The following is a 19,871-nucleotide window of genomic DNA, read 5'->3' as shown; positions in this document are numbered from 1 at the left end:
TACAACAACGGAGTTGAAGAAGCAAGGAAGTCAGCAGTCAACCTCGGGCACGAGCAAAGCAAGCACATGCGATCTGGGGTGTACTCGTACCGCGTATTGTCAGATCGACACTCCAAGGTGGGTCACTTTGGTATGGTATTGTAACATGCTGTACCAGACAAGCTCGAGTCAGGGGGGAACCTTGTACTGACACTGACACTTCTACTAGTAGTAACTTGAACTACGTAGTACGGAGTACCCTCAACAAAGTCAACACTACTACTCCATCTTGAACATCTATTTACTTCTCTTTTTCACTTCCATCTTCCAAATCCATACCACCCTTTGTGGCTTTGTTGTTGGTGGACCCTTTTATATTCCATCGTGTCGACCGCCTTGGTGTGCACTTGCCCTAGCAACATCTCTTCCCCCCCCCCCTCAAGCTGCCAAACTATTTGCCAGCAAAAAAAAAAAAACATAAACCTCCAAGCTTTCCTCTCTCCAACAATCCCACCCCAATCGCCCTGGCATTATCGACTGCCATTTCCCCTTTCGCCTCCGAAATGGACCGGTAGCCGCTATTCGACCAGTCGCGCGATCGTGCTTCGGGCTGTTCCCTATTTTGATCTTCACAAAGCAGCCCGCTTTCTCCTGAATGCCATTGCACGCGAACCCTGACATTTGTCGGTCTCACCAACCACGCCGGTGGTCGATCTGACCAGGCTATCGTCCTGCTGCTACTCGTGACTTGGAACAATGCCGGCCAAGTCGTCGTCGCAGGCGCCGGGGAGGGGTCAACCGGGGGCTCCCCAATCGCGGATGTCGAATCCGTCTAGAAACGACGACTCCGGCTCTGGAGGTAAGCAAATAGGATTGACCGGGAAAGGATATCATCATGGATCTAACATGTGCCCAACAGCTGAAACTCCTGCCCGCCGACGCCTCCAGAAGGCCGCCTCGACGATTAACATGAATACCTCGAATAACCTCGATGCCCAGTCCGTGCGGACTGCTGCGGGACCGCGCTCAGGGGGTATGGGTCGGAGGAGACTGTCTATTAGAGATCAAAAACCTCCTCAGGGGCCCCGGTCGCAAGATTCTTCACGCTGGAGGTAAGTCTTTTTTTTTCTCTCCTCACTCCTTTTCCCCCTGTTTCGCGACCTTTTACCTCGCGGTCGCCCAGGTCGGAGCGACCCAGTCCATATATCTAACCATCATGGTATACAGTAAACCGACCGGTCCTTACTTTCATTCTGATCATTCCTCAATCGACTCGACAAATGAATCGACCAAGGCTTATAATCTTAGATCCACCAGTGTGGGAAATTTGGCAAAGGAGGCCAACCAGACCCCTCCAGAAAACATGGAATTTTTGGCGCCGATCAACTTCGACGACTTCCACAACAGCATCATGGGGGAACCCAGCTTGAACAATTTCCCTATGCCTGGTTCCCGTGGGGCCGGAGCTGAAAACCGCAGTTCGAATTTGTCTACGAACAGTTCATGGACAAACCACAGCTATGATGGTAGCGTCTCGGAGCGCACGAGGGGTGCTTCAGCCCGCCGAAAGAGCGAGGTATCGCGGTTCAATGGAGCCCAGCAAGCACCACCGACCGGGCTGTCAACGGCCACCGCTAATACTCGGGCTCGCCGTCAAAGTCTAGCTCAGCCCAGCGCGGCTACGCGAGGTTCACGCAAGTCTATCAGCTCAGGGGCATTCGCTCCTACCAATGCCTCCGCTCGACGTGCCAGTCTAAGTGCCCGCAAAATCATCACCGATCAGCCAACAAGGACCGACTCGAATAGTTTCCTCCGACCACAGATGCCCCAAACAGAGCCGGTTCCCGATGAATCTAAAGTTCCTTCATCCGTCCGAAACCTCAAGGCAAAGTCCTTCCAGCCTGCTCCTCGCGAGCCACATGGGACCTACCTGACTGCTTCTGCTACTCCCGACCATGCACGGTCCTCGTCCACGAATGCTGTTCGCACGCCGCAAAGAGAACCATCGGAGGTATCAGCGACCACACCTTCATCATCTTCGAAGCGCGCCTCGATGATGCCCCATGCCACTGGTCTGGGGGCTCGCACAATCAGTCCCACAGATGCTCGACGGATGAAGCGTATGTCGATTGCGCCTCCTGCACCTCCTATGCCACACACACCTCCGGCCCCAACAGAACCTCTTCCCTACCGACCTGTATCATCAACACAATCTCCCTCCTTTCTTCCCAGGAAAAGTGTCACCCCCTCTTCTAACCGAACAACCCCGGACCCGAATCGCAAATCCTATAGTTCCGGGTTGTCAGTTTCATCAAACACTAGCTATAACTCGGTTCGCAACTCTGGAAGCTCGCTTCAACCTCGACTTTCTCAGAATTTCTCTTCCTCCCGCTTGCCGACACCCAAACCTCGCACTGAACAATCGACGAGTAGTACCGAGGAAGAAGTACCACCGGTTCCCGCCATTCCCAAGGCCTACGAATCGCCAAAGGGTGAGCTGGATGCGCCTGCATTCCCAGCCCCTCGTAAGTCCAGCTTATCATCAGATATTGGTCTTCTCCATATTGCGCGTGATTCCGACTCGGAAGCAAATAGTGCGCAGAATGCCACCGGCGACGAGAATGGCGAACCCCCCTGTTGGAAGGCCCACGAAGACCCCAGAGGCACGGACACGAACTTCTACAGTGCTCGGTCGCAAGGGCCTGCAACCGCTGAAATTACCTCCCTTGAATCTATTGCCTCTGGGTACGCCCATGACGACGAAGATCGAGGCTTTGAAGGACAGGGAAGCCGAGGAGCGGAAGGCTCATACGCCATCCGCTCAGATCATGTCCAAGACTCCAACCACCCCAATGACGGCATCAAAGGCAAACTTTTGGTATCGTGACGAGGATGAAAAGGCACCTTCCACTCAGATCCGCAGCAGCACTTCTCATTTTGCCCTGAGCTCTACGACAGCAGCTCTGCGGACATCTAGCAGCACCAGTGCATTTGGGCCGACGGATACGCCTAATGGAAATCGTAATATATCTCCCTATGCATCCTATACGCTCCCGAAGAGCGGCCCTGATTATAAGGCTCTCCGCCACCAGGCCAGTGGAGATTATACCAGCCAAGGATCCCAGTCATACAAGTTGACAGGTCCACGACCTCAAACGCAGAGTGCCATCTTCACCCCAGCTGCTGAACGCTTAAGCCAGATCTCGACTCCGTCAGAGCCGGAAAACGTCACCTCTGCTGTTCCCCATCCTTCCCTTCGGGATCGACTGAACATCGCCCGGGTGCGCAGCAGTTCCAGGAGCAAACAGTCCGAAGTTGACACCGATCCGTCCAAGTATGACAACATGCCACCTCCCAAGCTCCCGGCATCTGCAACATGGAACAATCTTTCGTCTGTACCATCAACTAGTCCCAGCCTGAAGACATCTTATCTCAAGCCCCGTCGACAGTCCTCGGTATCTAGCATCACGAAGCAAGCGGGTAATCGTAAACCCAGCGTCAGCAGTGACCGAAGTCTTACTCTGGAGCCAAGCCGATCTCATGAATCGCATGCCAGTGATAAATCCCATCGCTCTCATAGCAGCTTTGTCTCTCCGGTTCACAAGATCATCAGCTCTGCTCGGTCTAGCGCCGCGGCTTCTTCATCCGCTGCTGATTCGAATGGCGATGCAGATATCGTGATAGCCGACGAGGAAATGCGAAGACTTGGATCTAAGCGGAGAGATTTCGAAAAGGCAGCCAAGGAGTTGGACGAGTTGCGTCGCAAGGCTGGACCAAAGGACCGTGTCAGTCCTGCCCAGGCTCTCAAGATGGCCAATCTGAACATTTTTGAACGCGGCGAAATCATTGATTATCGGGATATTTTCTTCTGTGGCACTCAGAATGCGAAGAAGCATATTGGAGACCTTCACTCGGGTGCCGCAAACTTTGGATACGATGATGATCGTGGCGATTATAATATCGTGATGGGTGACCATCTAGCATACCGCTACGAAGTGGTGGACGTCCTTGGTAAAGGAAGTTTTGGACAGGTTGTTCGATGTGTCGACCACAAGACAGGTGCTTTGGTCGCAATTAAGATCATTCGCAACAAGAAGCGTTTCCACCAACAGGCTTTGATTGAAGTCAATCTCCTTACCAAACTCAAGGAATGGGACCCCGACCGCCGCCACAGCGTGGTCAACTTTGTACAGAGTTTCTACTTCCGCGGCCACCTCTGTATCTCCACCGAGCTTCTTGGCATGAACCTTTACGAATTCATCAAGGCGCATGACTTCCGTGGGTTTAACCTGAAGCTTATCCGGCGGTTCACCAAGCAGATGCTCAGCAGTTTGGTATTGCTGCACGCCAAGAAGGTCATTCATTGTGATTTGAAGCCAGAGAACATCCTTCTCGTTCATCCTCTGAACTCCGAGATTCGAGTGATTGATTTTGGCTCGAGCTGCTTTGAGAACGAGAAGGTCTATACATATATCCAGAGTCGATTCTACCGGTCTCCGGAGGTTATTCTTGGAATGTCCTATGGTATGCCTATCGATATGTGGAGTCTTGGATGTATCCTGGCCGAGTTGTTCACCGGCTACCCCATCTTCCCGGGTGAGAACGAGCAAGAGCAACTGGCATGTATCATGGAGGTGTTTGGGCCTCCGGAGAAGCACTTGATTGAAAAGAGCACACGAAAGAAGCTCTTCTTCGATTCCTTGGGCAAACCTCGTCTTACCGTCTCATCCAAGGGCCGTCGACGCCGACCAAGCTCTAAAGACCTGCGGCAAGCTCTGAAGTGTGACGATGACGCCTTCCTCGATTTCATCTCACGCTGTCTCCGCTGGGATCCTACGCGCCGCCTCAGCCCCCACGATGCGTTGAAGCATGAGTTCCTCACTGGAATCAAGCCGCAGACCCGGCCCAGGATGTATGCTGCCACCAACTCCCCTTCCAAGCGCGGTACCCCGTCCGGTGGGCGACCACTGCCAGAGCCTCCAAGTCTCAAGACTGGGCCGTTCTCGCGCAACCGCGACCCCTCCGGCAATTCGCCGGTCAAGGGCAGCAGTGGGAAACGCCATTCCACCGTGAGTGGGATACCACCTTCCAGCCCCGCCAAGCGAGGATCCAATAGTTCCACGATCTCCGGTACTGCGCTGCCTCGGGCATCGGCACGCAGTATCAGTGGAAAGCCTGATCTTGCGACGGCGGCGGCGGCGACCAGCCTTGTGAGTTAAGATGATACGCAGAACAAGCATAGCAAAGAGAACCGAGCGCTGACCGCGGACAGAGGAAATAATCCGCCATCCCCCCCCCCCTTTCCCCTTTCCCGATTTCCCTCTTCTTCCTTATTCCCCATGTTTTTTTCTTCTGTTATCAGATTTATGTTGTCACCTGTAATCATAATTGTTACTTTGTTTTCCTGCATCAGGTGGGTGTCATGTCGGCATGTTGATTGCGTTATGTGGTTGAATCCTTGGAGATGAAAAGAACGACATTCATCCTATACCCGTTGTGTTCGTGGATAGCATTTGCATCTGGGCCTTTGAGATGATTCGTGACGGGGTACATGTCTTTCGTTTGTCTTTCGTTTCTATACTCATGACTCCACGACTGGTCCTGCCAGTCTCCTGTACATTTTTATTCCTTGCATCTCTCTTTGAGGGCATTATGATAGCGCTCATGTGAGCTTCGGATTTATAGCATTGTGTTGAGAGTAGAAAAGTACTAGTAACAAGGTGCAAATCATGGTATTTATACTCGTAGTGGTATGTGGTGTACCTGGCCAGTTACCACTATTAAGTACAGTGTGGGGTCCGGCAATGCTTACTTGGCCTCATCGCCTTATCACGTCCGAGTCGTTGATTTACTCCGCACCCTTTCGCGCTCTTCATGTCGCACGTCCACAATGAATGGCTTTAATGAAAAGGGCCTCAATGAGGATGCCTTTGGGGAGAAGACCACTCTATCAGGGCTAAAGACCTTCGATGCCTTCCGTGAGTCCTGCTTCTATTCATTGATTCCCCATCCCTCCGATCTTTTGGAGACACCCCCAGCTCGAATAGGCCGCGTCCACCAATGCTCTGCAGGATACACTGCATGAAAGATAAAAGGAACCGCACATAATAACAATCCATTCTCTAGCCAAAACAAAAACCACCTACACAACCCCGACCCGACGTGGCGGACAATGGACCGTCCTAATCCTCGCCGTGTGCACACTATTCAGCTTCCACGAGCTCCGAACCTGGTGGCGCGGCACCGAAGCCCACCACTTCAGCGTGGAGAAAGGCGTCTCGCACGATCTACAGCTCAACCTCGACATAGTCGTCAACATGCCCTGCGACACCCTCCGGCTAAACATCCAAGACGCCTCCGGTGATCGCGTCCTAGCAGGCGAACTCCTCACCCGCGAAGAAACAAACTGGGACCTGTGGATGAAGAAGCGCAACTACGAATCCCACGGCGAACAAGAGTACCAGACACTCAGCCATGAGGCTGCAGACCGTTTAAGCGCGCAGGAGGAGGACGCGCATGTTCACCACGTCCTGGGCGAGGTGCGGCGCAATCCGCGCAAGAAGTTTGCCAAGGGGCCCCGCCTACGCTGGGGGGATAATAAGGATTCTTGTCGGATCTATGGCAGTCTGGAAGGGAATAAGGTACAGGGCGATTTCCATATCACCGCGCGTGGACATGGTTATATGGAGATTGGTGAGCCGCATTTGGATCACTCTGGTGAGTATTTCCCCTTTCAGTGGAGGGAGGCATTAGGAAGATGCCGTTGCTGCTGTTTACGGTTGTACTAATATTCATACAGTCTTCAACTTCTCACATATGATCACGGAACTCTCCTTCGGCCCACACTACCCATCTCTCTTAAACCCTCTCGACAAAACAATTGCCGAGAGTGATAGCCACTACCACAAATTCCAATACTTCCTCTCCGTCGTTCCCACTCTGTACTCCAAGGGTCGCAGTGCCCTGGATATAGTCACGACGAACAAGGACAATACCGCCCGCTATGGGCGCAACACAATCTTCACAAACCAGTACGCGGCTACGAGCCAAAGCGGAAAGATCCCTGAATCGCCTGCCTTGATCCCTGGCATCTTCTTCAAGTACAATATCGAGCCGATTATGTTGCTGGTCAGCGAGGAGCGGACGGGATTCTTAGCTCTTCTTCTTCGAGTCATCAATACCATTTCCGGTGTCCTGGTTACCGGTGGTTGGCTTTATCAGATCTCCGGGTGGGTTGCGGAGATTGTTGGGAAGAGGAGACGTCAATCTGAGGGTGTTTTGACTGGGAAGCATTTTTCGGATTGAGTTTGTTTGGTTCGGTATTTCATAGATGTCATAGGTTCAAGTTCCTTCATATTGCATTTTCATTATTCGCGGCTTTATCTTTACTCTTTACTACTTGTAGTACCCACGTCTGGCTTGTAAAATCGTAGACATCATGATGCTTGGATAAAACTAATTGAATATTAATCTTCCTTACCTAGGTAATATTACCTTGTAGAAGAGACAATTTGCCAACCTTGCTGCACTACTAGTAGTTAAATGAATCTTTCGACTTCCAACTTGAAGGTTCTAACCTAGGCTCTCGCGAGGTGAGTGGAGTACTAGTAAGTAGTATACATTCCACCTGGGGAGGGATCTTACCATATAGCCTCAGGCCCCGAGTCGGTGCTAGCCCTGGAGTATATGCAAAATTTAATCTTATAAACTAACAAATTCAAACAAATTCAACTCAACCGACCCCGGGAGGGCAGAAGGTTCCAATTCAATTGCAAAGAGTAGTATTGTTGACAAATCATGGTATATATACTAGTAACAACGAAAGCGCCTGTCCATGCCACAGTTCCACCAGCCTAGAACACTCGTGAAGTTACCATCCAACCCAGAAAGACGATTTCCCATAATATCCCATCCCATCCCACCGTACCATACATAGTAGGACAATGAGATAAGACTAAACCTCGAAGATCTCCCCCATTCCCACGCCCGCTCCCTCAGCCCCAGCCCGACTATCAACAAGATCCAACCGCCACCCATTCCAGTCGCGCAGTTTGCGCTTGATCTCCCTTACCCACTCCACGCGCTTGCGAGCCTCTTCTTCAGCCTGCGCACGCGCAAACTCTGCCTCGTCGAATTCAAACTCATCGTCTAGGTTCTCCTCGGAGAGTAGCTCGAGACTACCTCGCGTAGCAGGCGCATGAGGATGTGGCGGGTTTGACGAGCCAGCTCGGGAGCGGTTGTTCTGGTTGCCGCCGGTAAAAGCGGCAAAGCCACTTGATAGGACGGTGGAGAAAGATGAGTGGTGCTGCTGCTGCTGCTGCAAAGCCATGCTGCGACGACGGGCATGGTCAGGACGACCACCGACGAGATCCACGTCGTCAAAGGCGTTGGCACCGGCATCGACGGCCGATCCGGCGCCTTCTTCAGGAAAGCCTTGTCCGGCTAGTTCCTGGCGCTTCTCTTGCCAGACTCCGCGGCGTAGATCAAAGTTCTCGCCTTCCAGCTCGCGGATGCGGCGCTCCAACCTTTGACGCTCTTCGTCCTCGAGCTCGTCGAGGGCCTCGTCGTCGGCACCGCCACCTGATTCGCGCTTCTTGATGCGGTCACGCTCTTCTCGGAGGCGGAGATTCTCGTTTTCGATGCTGGAGAGTTTCTTGCGGAGCACGGCTGTCTCTTTCTCTGCCTTTTCGCTCTCGCGTAGGCGGGTCTGGTGCCGGGTTTCGGTTTCTTTGTGCAGGTTGCCGATTGCCTGGAGTTTCTTTTCCAGGTTTTCGATCTTTTTGTCTGCTTCGCTCTTTTCGTTTTTGCCGTCTTCAACTTCGCGTTGCAGGGATTTGATCAGGGTCTCGGTGGAAGTCTTGTCCACGCCTTCTTTCACTGCCCTCTCTGACGCACGCGTCAGAGCTTGCTTCGTATCTGCCAATTCACGCTCAGATTTCTCCAGTGCGGCCCTGCTCTGCGATGCCTTCTCTTCCAGTGCTGCTACTTGTGTCTCGTTGGCGCTGTTGGAGGAGGATTGGTCGGTAACCTGGGCGCGTAGATTTGAAATCTCCAATTCCATCGCCTCGATAGTCTCCGACTTGGATTCAAGCTGGCGTACCAAGTCTGCCGGCGGTGACTCGGAAGGTCCAGCATTATTCCGGTGTGATCGAGATTGAAGTTGGGAATTCTGTCGTTGCAGAGATGCAATCTCCTCCTTCTGTTATCTCGTCAGTGCCTCTTGTCCTCGCAGTCTATCAATCCAAGCTTCTAGAGATCTAGGTTGAACATACCAATAATTCAACATCCGCCACCTTCTCCTCTGCCTGCTTCAATTTCTCCCGTAGCTCCACGCTATCAACGCTAGCCTCACGTAGATCCTCCACCTGTTCTTCGGTTTTGCGCCAGCGAGTCGTCGCATCAGCAATTTCCTTCTCTAAACGCTTGTTTTCCTTCTCCAGCTCCTCGATCTTCGTCGACTGTTTCCGGAAGACCTCGTGCACAGATTCTCCGTCCCCAGTTAGAGGAGGTAGAGACTGTGGTGGGGACTTGAGTGCGGATGATGGCGAGGGGAAACGCTTCCTTGGGACACGGATGTCTTCCGGAAAGAAGACGAGCGCATCTTCGACTGTATCGATAGAGAGGGCTGGCGGCCGTGCCCGGCGCGAGGGGTGTCGAGTCTGGCTGGTTGCGCCTCCGCCTCTGGATCAGGAGAAGTCGGAGCCGGGGGCATTGGCTCTACAGGCGATTCAACTGGTGCATTTTGCTTTTCTTCCGATGGGGTCTCTGCAGCGGGCTCCGGGGATGTGACTTCTTCTGGCTTCTCCTCGGCGGGGGCGTCTGCCGGAGCGGGGGTTTCTGTCGCAGTCGCAGTGTCTTCGGTAGAAGCGGCGTCTTTAGATGGCTCATCATCCTTGGGGGTGTCTGTAGCGGTTGAGGCCTTCTTGTTGGCCTTCTTCTTTTGCTTCTGGAGCTGGGCTACCTGCAAAACACCGGGGTTGATTAGCGAAATTGGGGCCTGTAGGATTCAGCAAGAGCGTACCCTTTTCTTGGCAGCAGCCAGCTTCTCAGCCTTAACGCGCTCTTCGTCATCGGCCATGGTGGGTTACTCGAGGGTATCAATGGGTGGTGGGGGGAAGTACAGGGAGGACGGAGAAGGGACAGCTTTCCCCATCCCATCCCGTGCACGGGCCCGATCTATAGATAGCCTGGGGGGTTTGGGGCCAGCGAGCTACTTTTAAGTTACTTTCAAGTTACTACTTTGTGACATTCAATGTTCATTCAGAGACCTAGAGTCGACAAGTTGCATACATTTACATAGTTGATACAAAGATGTAGAATCATTTGAGTTGATTGCGTGGCCAAATGCATGTACAGGTAGGTACATCACCAATACCACAGCGGAAGGGTAAAAATATCATTAAATTGTATACACAAAGGTCGAATAGAAGTGTAAATCAAGGCGCAATCGGTATCAGTCTCAGCCAGCGCCGCTTGTAGCCAGGTCTGCAGGTTGAAGTGCGCCACAAGTCCATTGAATCAAACCAACGCCCCGAGCACCATACAAAAAAAAGAGTAAAAGAAAAAGAAAAATGAAGCATCAAAACACCGATCAACGGTCAGACTGTTAAAGACAACCAAGAAAACAAGGCGTAAAGCGTATCAAAAGGGTCGTTAAACCTCCATGGAATCTGCAATCTCCTCACTCATCGCGCGAACCATTCCTCTGCTACCAGAGCGAGAGCGAATCTCTTCATCACTAAGCATATAATGATCATCATCATTTCCGATCGGAAGGGAGGACTTGGATTGATGATGTAGCATCTCATCATCACTGTCATCCTCACTTGCACGGAGCGAGGATTCGGCCCGGCTCCCAAGCCAATACCGGGCCCGCTTGCTCGAGCTAAGGTCAGGTGTGAGATATCCGTCATTGAAGGTCCGTTTACCGGTCGGCGTGGAAGCCATCTCATCCGGTGTGTGGCTGAGGATGGGGATCGCCCGGAGATAGATATAACAGACACGCTTGCGAAGCGGGTTGAAGAAGAAGTAGTGAAGACTCCAGATGGCACCATCATCAGCGTCGGACGGGTCCTCCTCCGGAGAGTACGAGTATACCGAGCACTCCTTTAGCGACATGTGTTCATCTACGGTTCTCCACATGCGGGGGCCCCATGCAGATGTGCTCGCGTTATATGATCCGGACAGGGTGGCAGGGGATGAAGGGGAGAGGTCGATCGACTCGCGGGGGCGCAAGTTGAACAAGGTGGAATTGACAGTGTTCATCACCCGCTTGAGATATCGCTCGCGGCGGAAATCTGTCGGTCGCAGGACGTGCGAGAAGTCGTAGTCCGGGTGACTGGCGTTGAGAGTTGCGATCAAGTAGGCGAAGGTGCGGCGACTGGAGTGCTCACTCAGGGGGCCGAACGGGCTGGATCGCGATAGGTTCAGTGTCTCGGCAGCATCGTGGGCGTTGGGAGGGGAGAGCGACGCTGATAGGCGGAGGATTGATTCGTATTGGGCCTCAAGCGATTGCTCGATGTGGTTGTACAGCTTCCGGTCGGAACGGGCAGCCTTGGTAGTGTACAGATCACAGCCACCGGCGATATGACAGTCGGCCGTGTCGAAATTCAGGGAGCTCGTGACATCCTCGAACTCGGGCAATGGAAGGAACTAAATAGAGCGATGGTGAGCATCGCGAGTCGAGCGAAGTTGCGATATGGGAAGCGATCCGGGGAGCGATCCCGGGGGGGGGGGATGGGGCGATCGTCATGGCGACCGGGGGAGAGATGAAGGGGATAGCACTCTCAACTTACCTTCATCTCGATGATAGAAGTAGTCGGCTCCAGTAAAGCGATTGCCTTGGGATCTTAACGTAAGAGTAATTGCGCTGATCCTCAGAGGATTGATGAGAGTGATGGGAAGATGACGCGAGGTGGTCGCGCCGAAGACGGAGATGGGGTAGTCGATCGGCGATAGCCGCAAGCAGGCAGAAGGGGGGGAAGCTGGAAGTTAAGAGGGGATATGCTCAACCACGACAAAGGGGGAGGGTATAGATGAAAGGAGGAGGAGGAGGATATTAGTAGAAGAGAGAAGAGAGGTACTAAGACATATAGGATGGCCCCCGATTCCCGATTGCACGGCGACTGCGACCGGAGAGGGGGGATGTCACGTGTTGGGCTGGCCAGTGAGCGGGCGTGGTGACCTCACGGGTGGTCGATCCATGGAACGAGGGGAGTGTTGGAAGTTGATGAGAGAGGAATAGTAGGGAGAGGAGTGAAGAGAGAGAGACTATAAGCCCACTCGCTCCAGGTTGCGCGTCACATCTTCTGTATCCTGACATGAGAACAATGGTGGTATTGATTAGTATAGACGCTACAAAGACAAACAAAGAATCCCGCTACATGATCTTGGTGACCACATCTTCCTCGACCTGGGGAGTATTAGCCCAGTGCGGGATTCGCAGTGGATGACAAGGGGAGTATGGTGTAGAGTGTATAGTGTATAGGGTAAGGGTATAGGTAGAGGAGAACAGATGCTTACCTCCATATCCTCCAGGCTGTCCTGCTGGCTGATACACCGTAGCACATTCTTCTTGCTGCTCTCTTGCAATTCCCCCGCCAATAATAACTCATCCAGGATGAAATATGCCTTTTGGAAATTGAAAATGATGTCCAGCTCACACACATTCCCGTAGTATTTGTCCATCTGCTCCACATAACGGTGCACCACCTCCAGGGTGATCAATTCATTGTCGGTCGACGAACATCCCGCGATGAAGAAGAGTGATGCATAGCGACGGTAGACGACTTTCGAATCTGGACCAAATATCCGGGGTTAGTCGGGGCCAAAGATCCCTGAGGTATAGGTATAGGGGAGAGGATGCCACCTTTGTATTCCAGAAAATTGCACATCCGCGTCCGGCGGGACAGCACCAGCTGGGTCACATCCTTGATGATCTTGGCCTTCTCCTTGGGGGAGAGAGTGGTGAACCACTTGGCGAGGCGCTGGAAAGGAGAAAGAGTAAGTCAGATTGGGCTTCGGATCGAGGGGACTCGACTTCAAGACGGGGATTAGGGTGGGTGACGAGGGGAACACACCACTTTGCCCTGGCGGGAGAGCAGAATCAAATAACTTAAAGGACCATGAGTACACTGCATGCGATTGTGGCAATTTGATTGACTCACCTGATGGGCATCTTGGGGTTGGTGTGGAGGGAAAAGGGATGGAGAACGGGAGGCGTGTCAAAGCCGCGGACCACCAAAGCTCTGGACAATTTCTGCTTCGGAGTGGAAGTGGAGAGAGCGGAGTGCTTGAGTGCCCCGCCCTAAGAAATTGTTTCCTATCGCAAAGAAGTATGGATTAGAATAAAGATGAAGGGTATGAACAGTTACTACAGTGCAATTTACCAGTTGTCACTTATGATAATGTCGGGCAATTTGCGATGCTGACATGGTGTTCGCTAGATGAGTCAAGCTCAAAGTGCCGGATTCTCACGGCACTACAGTTACTACTAGCTATACTAGATACCTACCTGTCACCCTAACTCTCTAAAGAAACCACCACATTCTCTTCGATAATATAAAATGTAAAATAAAATTGAAGGCTCATACAGGTGCTCGTATAAGCCCAATGATTAACCAGTAATTATTAATGACATCATAGTAACACAATATCCGAAGGTGACGCCCGTTGCACATTATAAAAGAACATAAAAAAGAAATCCCATCCCAAGAATCGTCCGTGTTTCCATTTTCCGTTCAACTCAGAACAGACGTCGGCCGCATCATGTCGTAAAATCATTCACCCAAGCCCAATGCAAGGCCCGTGAACGCCAGTATCCAATCAAATCTTGTCTCACCTCGGGATCAAAGCCGACGTGATACGAGTACAATGAAGGGAAGGAGGCTAGACCAACGGTGGACTTTCGTCTCTTTCAATCTCCCGATTTTCCAAGAAATACCTGCCAGTCCCGCAGCTTCTCCCCCAGCTTCATTGTTCCGGTTCATTCAAACCTGGGCCATGTTGGGCCGACGACGGCTGGCGCTGCGGCCACGAAGGTTCACCGTGGCAGAGCGGGCCAGGAAGACCGAGATGATAACGGAGGCCATATAACCAGCCCAGCCAAACCAGAGGAAAGCTGTCGAGGCCTGGGCTTCGCGGCAGCGCTTCGTGGGGTTGGTGGAGCCGTTGGTGATCTCGTTGTTGAGAACATATGACTAACATACAGATCAGCTTTATTCTTGCTTCTCACTCTTTTGATGCGCAGATCCATCTGCACATAGCTATATATGACTAACCTTGTTGCTGCACGAGTGGGATTCCAACTTAGCTGCCAGCGCGATCGCGGCGCAGAAGAAGAAGACGCAGTTAAGCGCGTCCACCACGATCACAATGATAGGGTGAATAGCCCAGTCGGGGTTATACGTGGCTGGTATCAGGTAGAAGAGCGATAGCATTGAAAATGCCGCAAGGAACATGGTATAGTTGATGGAGCTGGGGTTGCCAGAGAACGCTTCGTTGATCATGTTACCGATCAGGGACATGATGAGCAGAGTCCAAAGGAACTGAGGGCGGGGTTAGCTCGAGACCCTTCGCATAAAAAAAACCATATCCAGCTTAACCTGTAGAAGCACGTACCTCCCAGGCTCTGAGGCCCAACTGAACACCCCGCAGGCCCATTGTAATAGATATGCGGTGGTTTTTACTTAGATCGCGGGTAGATCGTGGAGTCGAGAGGGGATCGTGTCGGCGCAGGGTACTAGTAAAGTACCTGGGGAAGCTGAAGGCGACAAGAGGTGAACTTGAATGTGACGGAGGGAAGCTGCAGGTGCGTCTGGGACCAGCGTGGTTATAAATTCGCGGATGGGCCGGAGGGGCCCCCTGGTGTGGTGACGATATAGAAAACCTACGGGATTCCTTTGCTACGTCATACATCGACGAGCCCGGGAGCCGCCGGCACCCTGTCGATCCGGAAATTGTCAAATTAAGCGTTGAAGCTGCAGGTCGACTACGACTCTGATGAACTGGTAGACCTTGTCAATGATCAAATGAGTGGGTGTTGCGACCGAGCCATTTCAGTCGTTGGTACAGGCGGAGTCTGTAGTATAACTATACCCGACTGTACTTAGCAGCACGGGGAAGGGAGGGGGATCGTCCATGCGAATCATTTCCTATTTTCTACAGTGATGTTCTTGAAAGGGAAAATGATCTCGGACAGAGTATGGGCACGCACATTCTAGTGTTCATGTTTGCTGATTCGATACAAGAACATTCTTTGTACCAAGATATGCTTTATAGCGCGCATGGATGGCTTCGATTACTCCAGGGCTGCAAAAAGAAAATTGAAAGGAATACCGAACTTCGGGATGAGTCTAGACAAGGGGACGTCAAGATAAAGAAATGACGAAGACATAGAGTTCGTTTAATTAAGAAAAAAGGCGTCGGGGAAGGGTACAAAGATGTAATGGTTAGTACTGGCTCGGGGAACTTGCCAGTGAAAGCCTTGACTTTGGCATTAGTACTACTAGTACTAGTTAAAATGATGACCGTTGCCAACTGACATGGTAAAATAAGAACCTAAAATCAAAACCCATCGCATGTCCGCTCTTAAAAAACCAAATTCAACACCGAAGAATCAAGATCTCGCGCCCGATTTAAGATTAATAAGAGATACACTATCGTCCTAAGTTTCGGTGAAAGGACTTTGCACGGAACCATAGCTGCGACCACATGTTAATATAATTTGATGAGTCGGACCGAAGCTGAGAAAATTGAAAAAGCTTACCCTTGCTTGCATAAATAGCCTAGCGGCGTACTCCCACTCCGCATGTAACATATTTTGGCTCTCTGGCAAACCTCCGTTGTGCAATTTGGACTCTGCACACTCATTTTCCCCTGCAGAGTGTTTTGCCAACTAACCAAGCTCAGATCGTTTTCCATTCCCTCCGTCACACGGTGCCAGAAGGTCGCGTTTAGAGGTGCGTCTTGCGGCCATTCAGCAGCAGGGCCGTATGTGTCGCGGGTGGAGTATTCGAGTTTGTAGGTAGGACCCTTGTCCTGAAGATTTGGATACTCGGATACATTGCTGTAGAAGGTGTACGCTTCATAGATGTTGAAGTCGCCTGTATCCATCTCGTACATCCGGAATCCGCTGTTTATGTTTGTCAGAGGCGTTACGCTCGGCCCTATCCACGCGGTGTTGAGAGCAGTTTCTGCTGTCTGATCAGTCCCGTTATTCGCATAGTAGATGTTGAAGTGATCTTCGTGAGTATGACCGAAGAAGATGTTGGCTATCACATGGGGCGAATACCGCTCGACAATCTGGTAGAAAAGGTTTGTTGGATTGGGCATCGCATTGTAGCCATCCCAGCCAGCGAGAATATGGCCTATGATCCAGACACGCTCGCCCTTGTCTTCTGCCTTTTGAAGCTCCTCAATGAGCCAGGAAAGCATTTTAGAGGCATCGGGGTCGGTTGTATTGATGAAGTTGAGAAAGTTGCGCTTGTACCAGAGATCTAGATGATTACCAATTAGCCTCGAGGTCACAAATGGTAAAGTGAGCCGTAGATATAACACGCATACTTGTATTAAGCGAAATGATTCTCAATCCATAATGTGTCATGATGGAATATCCACCATAGTGGGTTGGTGCCTCTTTCGCAGCCCGATGGCTAATCCACCCCTCATGCTCCCATAGACTAGACACATGTTTGTAGTTCCAGCTCATCTGTTGTCCAAGACGTCCCGGAAGACTATGCGCTGCATTAATGTCAGAGGGCGCCGAGTCATGATTTCCCAAGGAAACAAAGACAGGGCCCGTGAGAAAGTGCTTGAACATGTCAAATATGGCCGTTTCGATGTACTCGAGGTATCGCCGTGAATTTTGCGGGAGCGGATCATGCGACTCGAGATCACCCGTGTATATTGTGAAGGCAAGAGACCCTTTGGTTCCACATGCATCGTCATCTTTGCCCGTACCAGTCAAAGGGCCGACTGCCTGCAATGCGGCGAGGGCCAGATCATATGGAGAATCGCAGTGGAAAGAACCGTAGGGAGAGGCAGGTAGCAGAATATCATCCAACGAGTGCTGATTGTGGTTGTCGGCTCGACAGCACAGGCCCGACGTACAATTAGCTTCGGAGTTGACCCCGAAGCGAGCGTCGAGGTGTAAATCAGACATGTGCAGTACCTTTACTCGGTTTCCACTAGCCTTGGGAATGGAAAGGTCTGTTGGTTTGGGCTTCGGGAATAAGCCACGAGCATCCAATGGCTGAGCATGGGGCGAAGGACAGAAACTGGCATCGATATTGTTGCAAATAAATTCACCATCGAGACCCTCCACATCAGCATACGCTAGTACCTGAGTCCAGGGCGGGCCGAGGGTGTTCCAGGCATACTTCGCTTCACAAGTTTCATTTGTTTGGAAGGCAAAGCTCTTGCACATGGCAATTATAGCCCCAGGAACCATCTGAGGAGTAAAAAGAGCAGCGGGCTTGGCAGCAGCCAATGCTCGCTTGCATTTATCGCAATTGCTCTCTTTATTTTCATTTTTTGAGTTGATTATTTCAGACACATTGGCCACGACATCGTCAATGAGAGCACGCTTTTCCGGAGCAAGCAACCTGGCTTTCGGAACAGGGAAGAAGACCTCATCGGAGTTTTCGGGGATGATATCCGGGTTGGTCAACTCGTAAGGGAAAACAATGTCTAGCACAGGATCGTAAATGATGGGTTGGGGCTCTCTGGTAGGAAGAGCCGGTGATTCGTAGTAGGAGCTGTACACCGATTAGTCAATTTCGAGGTAATCAAGAAGTAGGTATGAAGTTGCTGGAACCTTACGCGAAGGCCGAGGTTGGGAACCCCACAGCGGCAACATATGAAGCAGCCCCTGGGAGTGATAGGGTATCGTTCGCAAATGAGTCGAGTCCCAGGACAGCTTGCATGATGGCTAGCAGGTACAACCCCAGAGTCGAGGGGAAGCCAATAATTTGAATACCATGGCGGAAGTGACTGGAAGAAAACGAAGACGAATGAAAAGAACGAATGTTTGCATGTGCAGGGCTCTACCGTGCAGGAGTTCAGAGATGCAGTGGCAAGTGGAAGTCGATAGTTGATGTTGATCGTTCCCGTTTGGGAAGGAACTGCACACATCCTGCAGAAGGCGCGATGCAATGTGCATACATAAACATACATACATAGTACTAGTAGTATAATGTATTGTATGTATTGTAGTATAGTGTACTAAAAGTACTGGTATTTCTGATCATTTCAAGTTGCACTAGTAGTAGCCATCTCCGTTGCGCTAGGGTCCAGGGCTATTTAGCCTCATATCAAGTCCAAGCTCCACTTTAAAAGACCACACCCACCCTCCCACTCTGCAATATACATATTTTATTTAGCTATTCAAATTGTAATGCGAATCACAGCCGGTTGGCCGATGATCTCCACGTTGTAAATCGAGTAAGGATAATCACGATCCACACCGCGGCAGAGCGACCCGCGAGATCGTCATTTAACTTTGTGATCGACACCCCAGGTCTTACCTCAATCAGCACTTCATACCGTAGAGGTGACTGGGATGGATCAGACAAAAATGCTTGTTCAATACTGGAGGCAAGGACGCGGCACCCAATTGAGTGTGGATATTGATTGTATCTCCATGGTTCGGTCAAAGCATGTCTATCATTCAAGTTCTCAATCTAGACTATATAGTTAGGAGGTGTTTTAACTCCAGACCCATAGAGCAGAGTCCAGATCATTAAGAGCTTTCGGGTCCCATTGTACATTTTCGGTTCTCCAGATTCCACCTGTCTGTCGAATATCAGTCATGATGTCATATGCTCCGCCTACGACGAACCCGTCCTAGCCCAGCGGCTCAAGGAAAATTTAAGGCTTGGAACGGAAGGACTACGGAGGGTTCGATGATGCAGAAAGCACCGAAGCCATTGGGAAGGAAACCGGTGTAGGACAAGTGGGGTATTATTGTGAAACAATCTTGAAAGATAAAAAGGCGGCCCAACTCCGAGTGCTGAACGCTGGATTGATGTGGACTTGAAACAAAAACCGAGATCTCTGAGGCGAGTCCCTGTTGAAAATCTCTATGCTGTGCGAGTCTCTTCGAGACGACCCAAAAAAAGAAAGGAACCTTGATATCTAAGCTTCCTTGCGAAGACACATAGCCCCAAGCATGCCTGTCCGACCCTCTCTCGAAGGATCAACCTTCGATGCAGACCTGCGAGACCGACATCTGATTTATGATTATGCGGCACAAGACGAACGCGGAAACCCAGAAAAATGGCGATATGAAATGTGGTTCCAGAATGAGGACCGCATCAACTATGCCATCCACGGCGGGCCAATGGCGGGCCGCATCAACTTCCAGGCAGCGGAGTATCAATGCATTCGTCCGGGGGAATTATGGCAATGTAACTGGTTGGAGGAGACGGGGACCATGTGCTCTCTGGTATACGACATCTCAAACAAACGGATAACGACCATGCTTGGGTTCTCCAAGGGTCATTGGGAGAAGGCACAGGATGCACATGGCGACAAAAGGAATCCAGAGGACTTTGTAAGGTGGCGTGGACTGGCACGGATCGGTATCCAGACAGATCGTGTGATGCTGAGCGAGCAAGCGGATATTCTGGAGGATTTCCGTGGCCCAGGAGATCTGAAACCTGCAGATAATAGTTGGCCCACATTGTGAATGATCATGACACGGGGCAGAATCTAGCAAATGGCGAAAAGATTCTTGTCCAGATCGATTGCTGCATGAACCAAGTCGATTATAGGCGACTGTGGCGAATGGAAGACTCATGTTTTATTTTCCCGTGTACTTGAAGAGAGCGGAACGGCATCAACAGCCAGACAATTGTGATCTCCATCAGGTCGGGAATGTCCTGTGGGTGGGG

General features: G+C 51.3%; 8 protein-coding genes across 8 annotated transcripts; 3 read left to right on the top strand and 5 right to left on the bottom strand.

Annotated features, from left to right (window-relative positions):
* Nucleotides 1-735: 735 nt before the first annotated feature.
* Nucleotides 736-5,198, top strand: N7509_009008 (putative protein kinase; the record flags this gene model as incomplete). Its single annotated transcript, XM_056633645.1, is given in 4 exon segments — nucleotides 736-838; nucleotides 899-1,091; nucleotides 1,207-2,504; nucleotides 2,515-5,198. 4 exon segments carry the CDS (start codon nucleotides 736-738, stop codon nucleotides 5,196-5,198), a joined length of 4,278 nt encoding a protein of 1,425 aa, XP_056484265.1.
* Nucleotides 5,199-5,869: 671 nt separating this feature from the next.
* Nucleotides 5,870-7,284, top strand: N7509_009007 (endoplasmic reticulum-Golgi intermediate compartment family protein; the record flags this gene model as incomplete). Its single annotated transcript, XM_056633644.1, has 3 exons — nucleotides 5,870-5,957; nucleotides 6,106-6,696; nucleotides 6,779-7,284. The coding sequence occupies 3 exons, from the start codon at nucleotides 5,870-5,872 to the stop codon at nucleotides 7,282-7,284; spliced, it is 1,185 nt and encodes a 394-aa protein (XP_056484264.1).
* A 649-nt stretch (nucleotides 7,285-7,933) lies between these two features.
* Nucleotides 7,934-10,057, bottom strand: N7509_009006 (uncharacterized protein; the record flags this gene model as incomplete). Its single annotated transcript, XM_056633643.1, has 4 exons — nucleotides 7,934-9,178; nucleotides 9,252-9,494; nucleotides 9,536-9,940; nucleotides 10,001-10,057. The coding sequence occupies 4 exons, from the start codon at nucleotides 10,055-10,057 to the stop codon at nucleotides 7,934-7,936; spliced, it is 1,950 nt and encodes a 649-aa protein (XP_056484263.1).
* Nucleotides 10,058-10,632: 575 nt separating this feature from the next.
* Nucleotides 10,633-11,780, bottom strand: N7509_009005 (RNA polymerase III-inhibiting protein MAF1; the record flags this gene model as incomplete). Its single annotated transcript, XM_056633642.1, has 2 exons — nucleotides 10,633-11,631; nucleotides 11,775-11,780. The coding sequence occupies 2 exons, from the start codon at nucleotides 11,778-11,780 to the stop codon at nucleotides 10,633-10,635; spliced, it is 1,005 nt and encodes a 334-aa protein (XP_056484262.1).
* A 578-nt stretch (nucleotides 11,781-12,358) lies between these two features.
* On the bottom strand, nucleotides 12,359-13,156 carry N7509_009004 (AP-1 complex subunit sigma; the record flags this gene model as incomplete). The annotated part of the gene is made up of 5 exons (XM_056633641.1): nucleotides 12,359-12,391; nucleotides 12,502-12,776; nucleotides 12,848-12,965; nucleotides 13,059-13,092; nucleotides 13,146-13,156. The coding sequence occupies 5 exons, from the start codon at nucleotides 13,154-13,156 to the stop codon at nucleotides 12,359-12,361; spliced, it is 471 nt and encodes a 156-aa protein (XP_056484261.1).
* Nucleotides 13,157-13,967: 811 nt separating this feature from the next.
* On the bottom strand, nucleotides 13,968-14,640 carry N7509_009003 (MARVEL domain-containing protein; the record flags this gene model as incomplete). The annotated part of the gene is made up of 3 exons (XM_056633640.1): nucleotides 13,968-14,177; nucleotides 14,259-14,525; nucleotides 14,599-14,640. 3 exons carry the CDS (start codon nucleotides 14,638-14,640, stop codon nucleotides 13,968-13,970), a joined length of 519 nt encoding a protein of 172 aa, XP_056484260.1.
* A 1,003-nt stretch (nucleotides 14,641-15,643) lies between these two features.
* On the bottom strand, nucleotides 15,644-17,903 carry N7509_009002 (PPN1 endopolyphosphatase family protein; the record flags this gene model as incomplete). The annotated part of the gene is made up of 4 exons (XM_056633639.1): nucleotides 15,644-15,680; nucleotides 15,746-16,475; nucleotides 16,543-17,735; nucleotides 17,800-17,903. The coding sequence occupies 4 exons, from the start codon at nucleotides 17,901-17,903 to the stop codon at nucleotides 15,644-15,646; spliced, it is 2,064 nt and encodes a 687-aa protein (XP_056484259.1).
* A 1,244-nt stretch (nucleotides 17,904-19,147) lies between these two features.
* N7509_009001 (uncharacterized protein) lies at nucleotides 19,148-19,666 on the top strand (the record flags this gene model as incomplete). The annotated part of the gene is made up of 1 exon (XM_056633638.1): nucleotides 19,148-19,666. One exon carries the CDS (start codon nucleotides 19,148-19,150, stop codon nucleotides 19,664-19,666), a length of 519 nt encoding a protein of 172 aa, XP_056484258.1.
* Between the last annotated feature and the right edge of the window lie 205 nt (nucleotides 19,667-19,871).

The sequence above is a fragment of the Penicillium cosmopolitanum genome (assembly GCF_028827165.1).
Source record: "Penicillium cosmopolitanum strain IBT 29677 chromosome Unknown utg000009l:1.0-9042332.0:1.0-9050551.0, whole genome shotgun sequence".
NCBI lineage: Eukaryota > Fungi > Ascomycota > Eurotiomycetes > Eurotiales > Aspergillaceae > Penicillium > Penicillium cosmopolitanum.
This window is presented reverse-complemented; position numbering and strand designations above follow the sequence as displayed.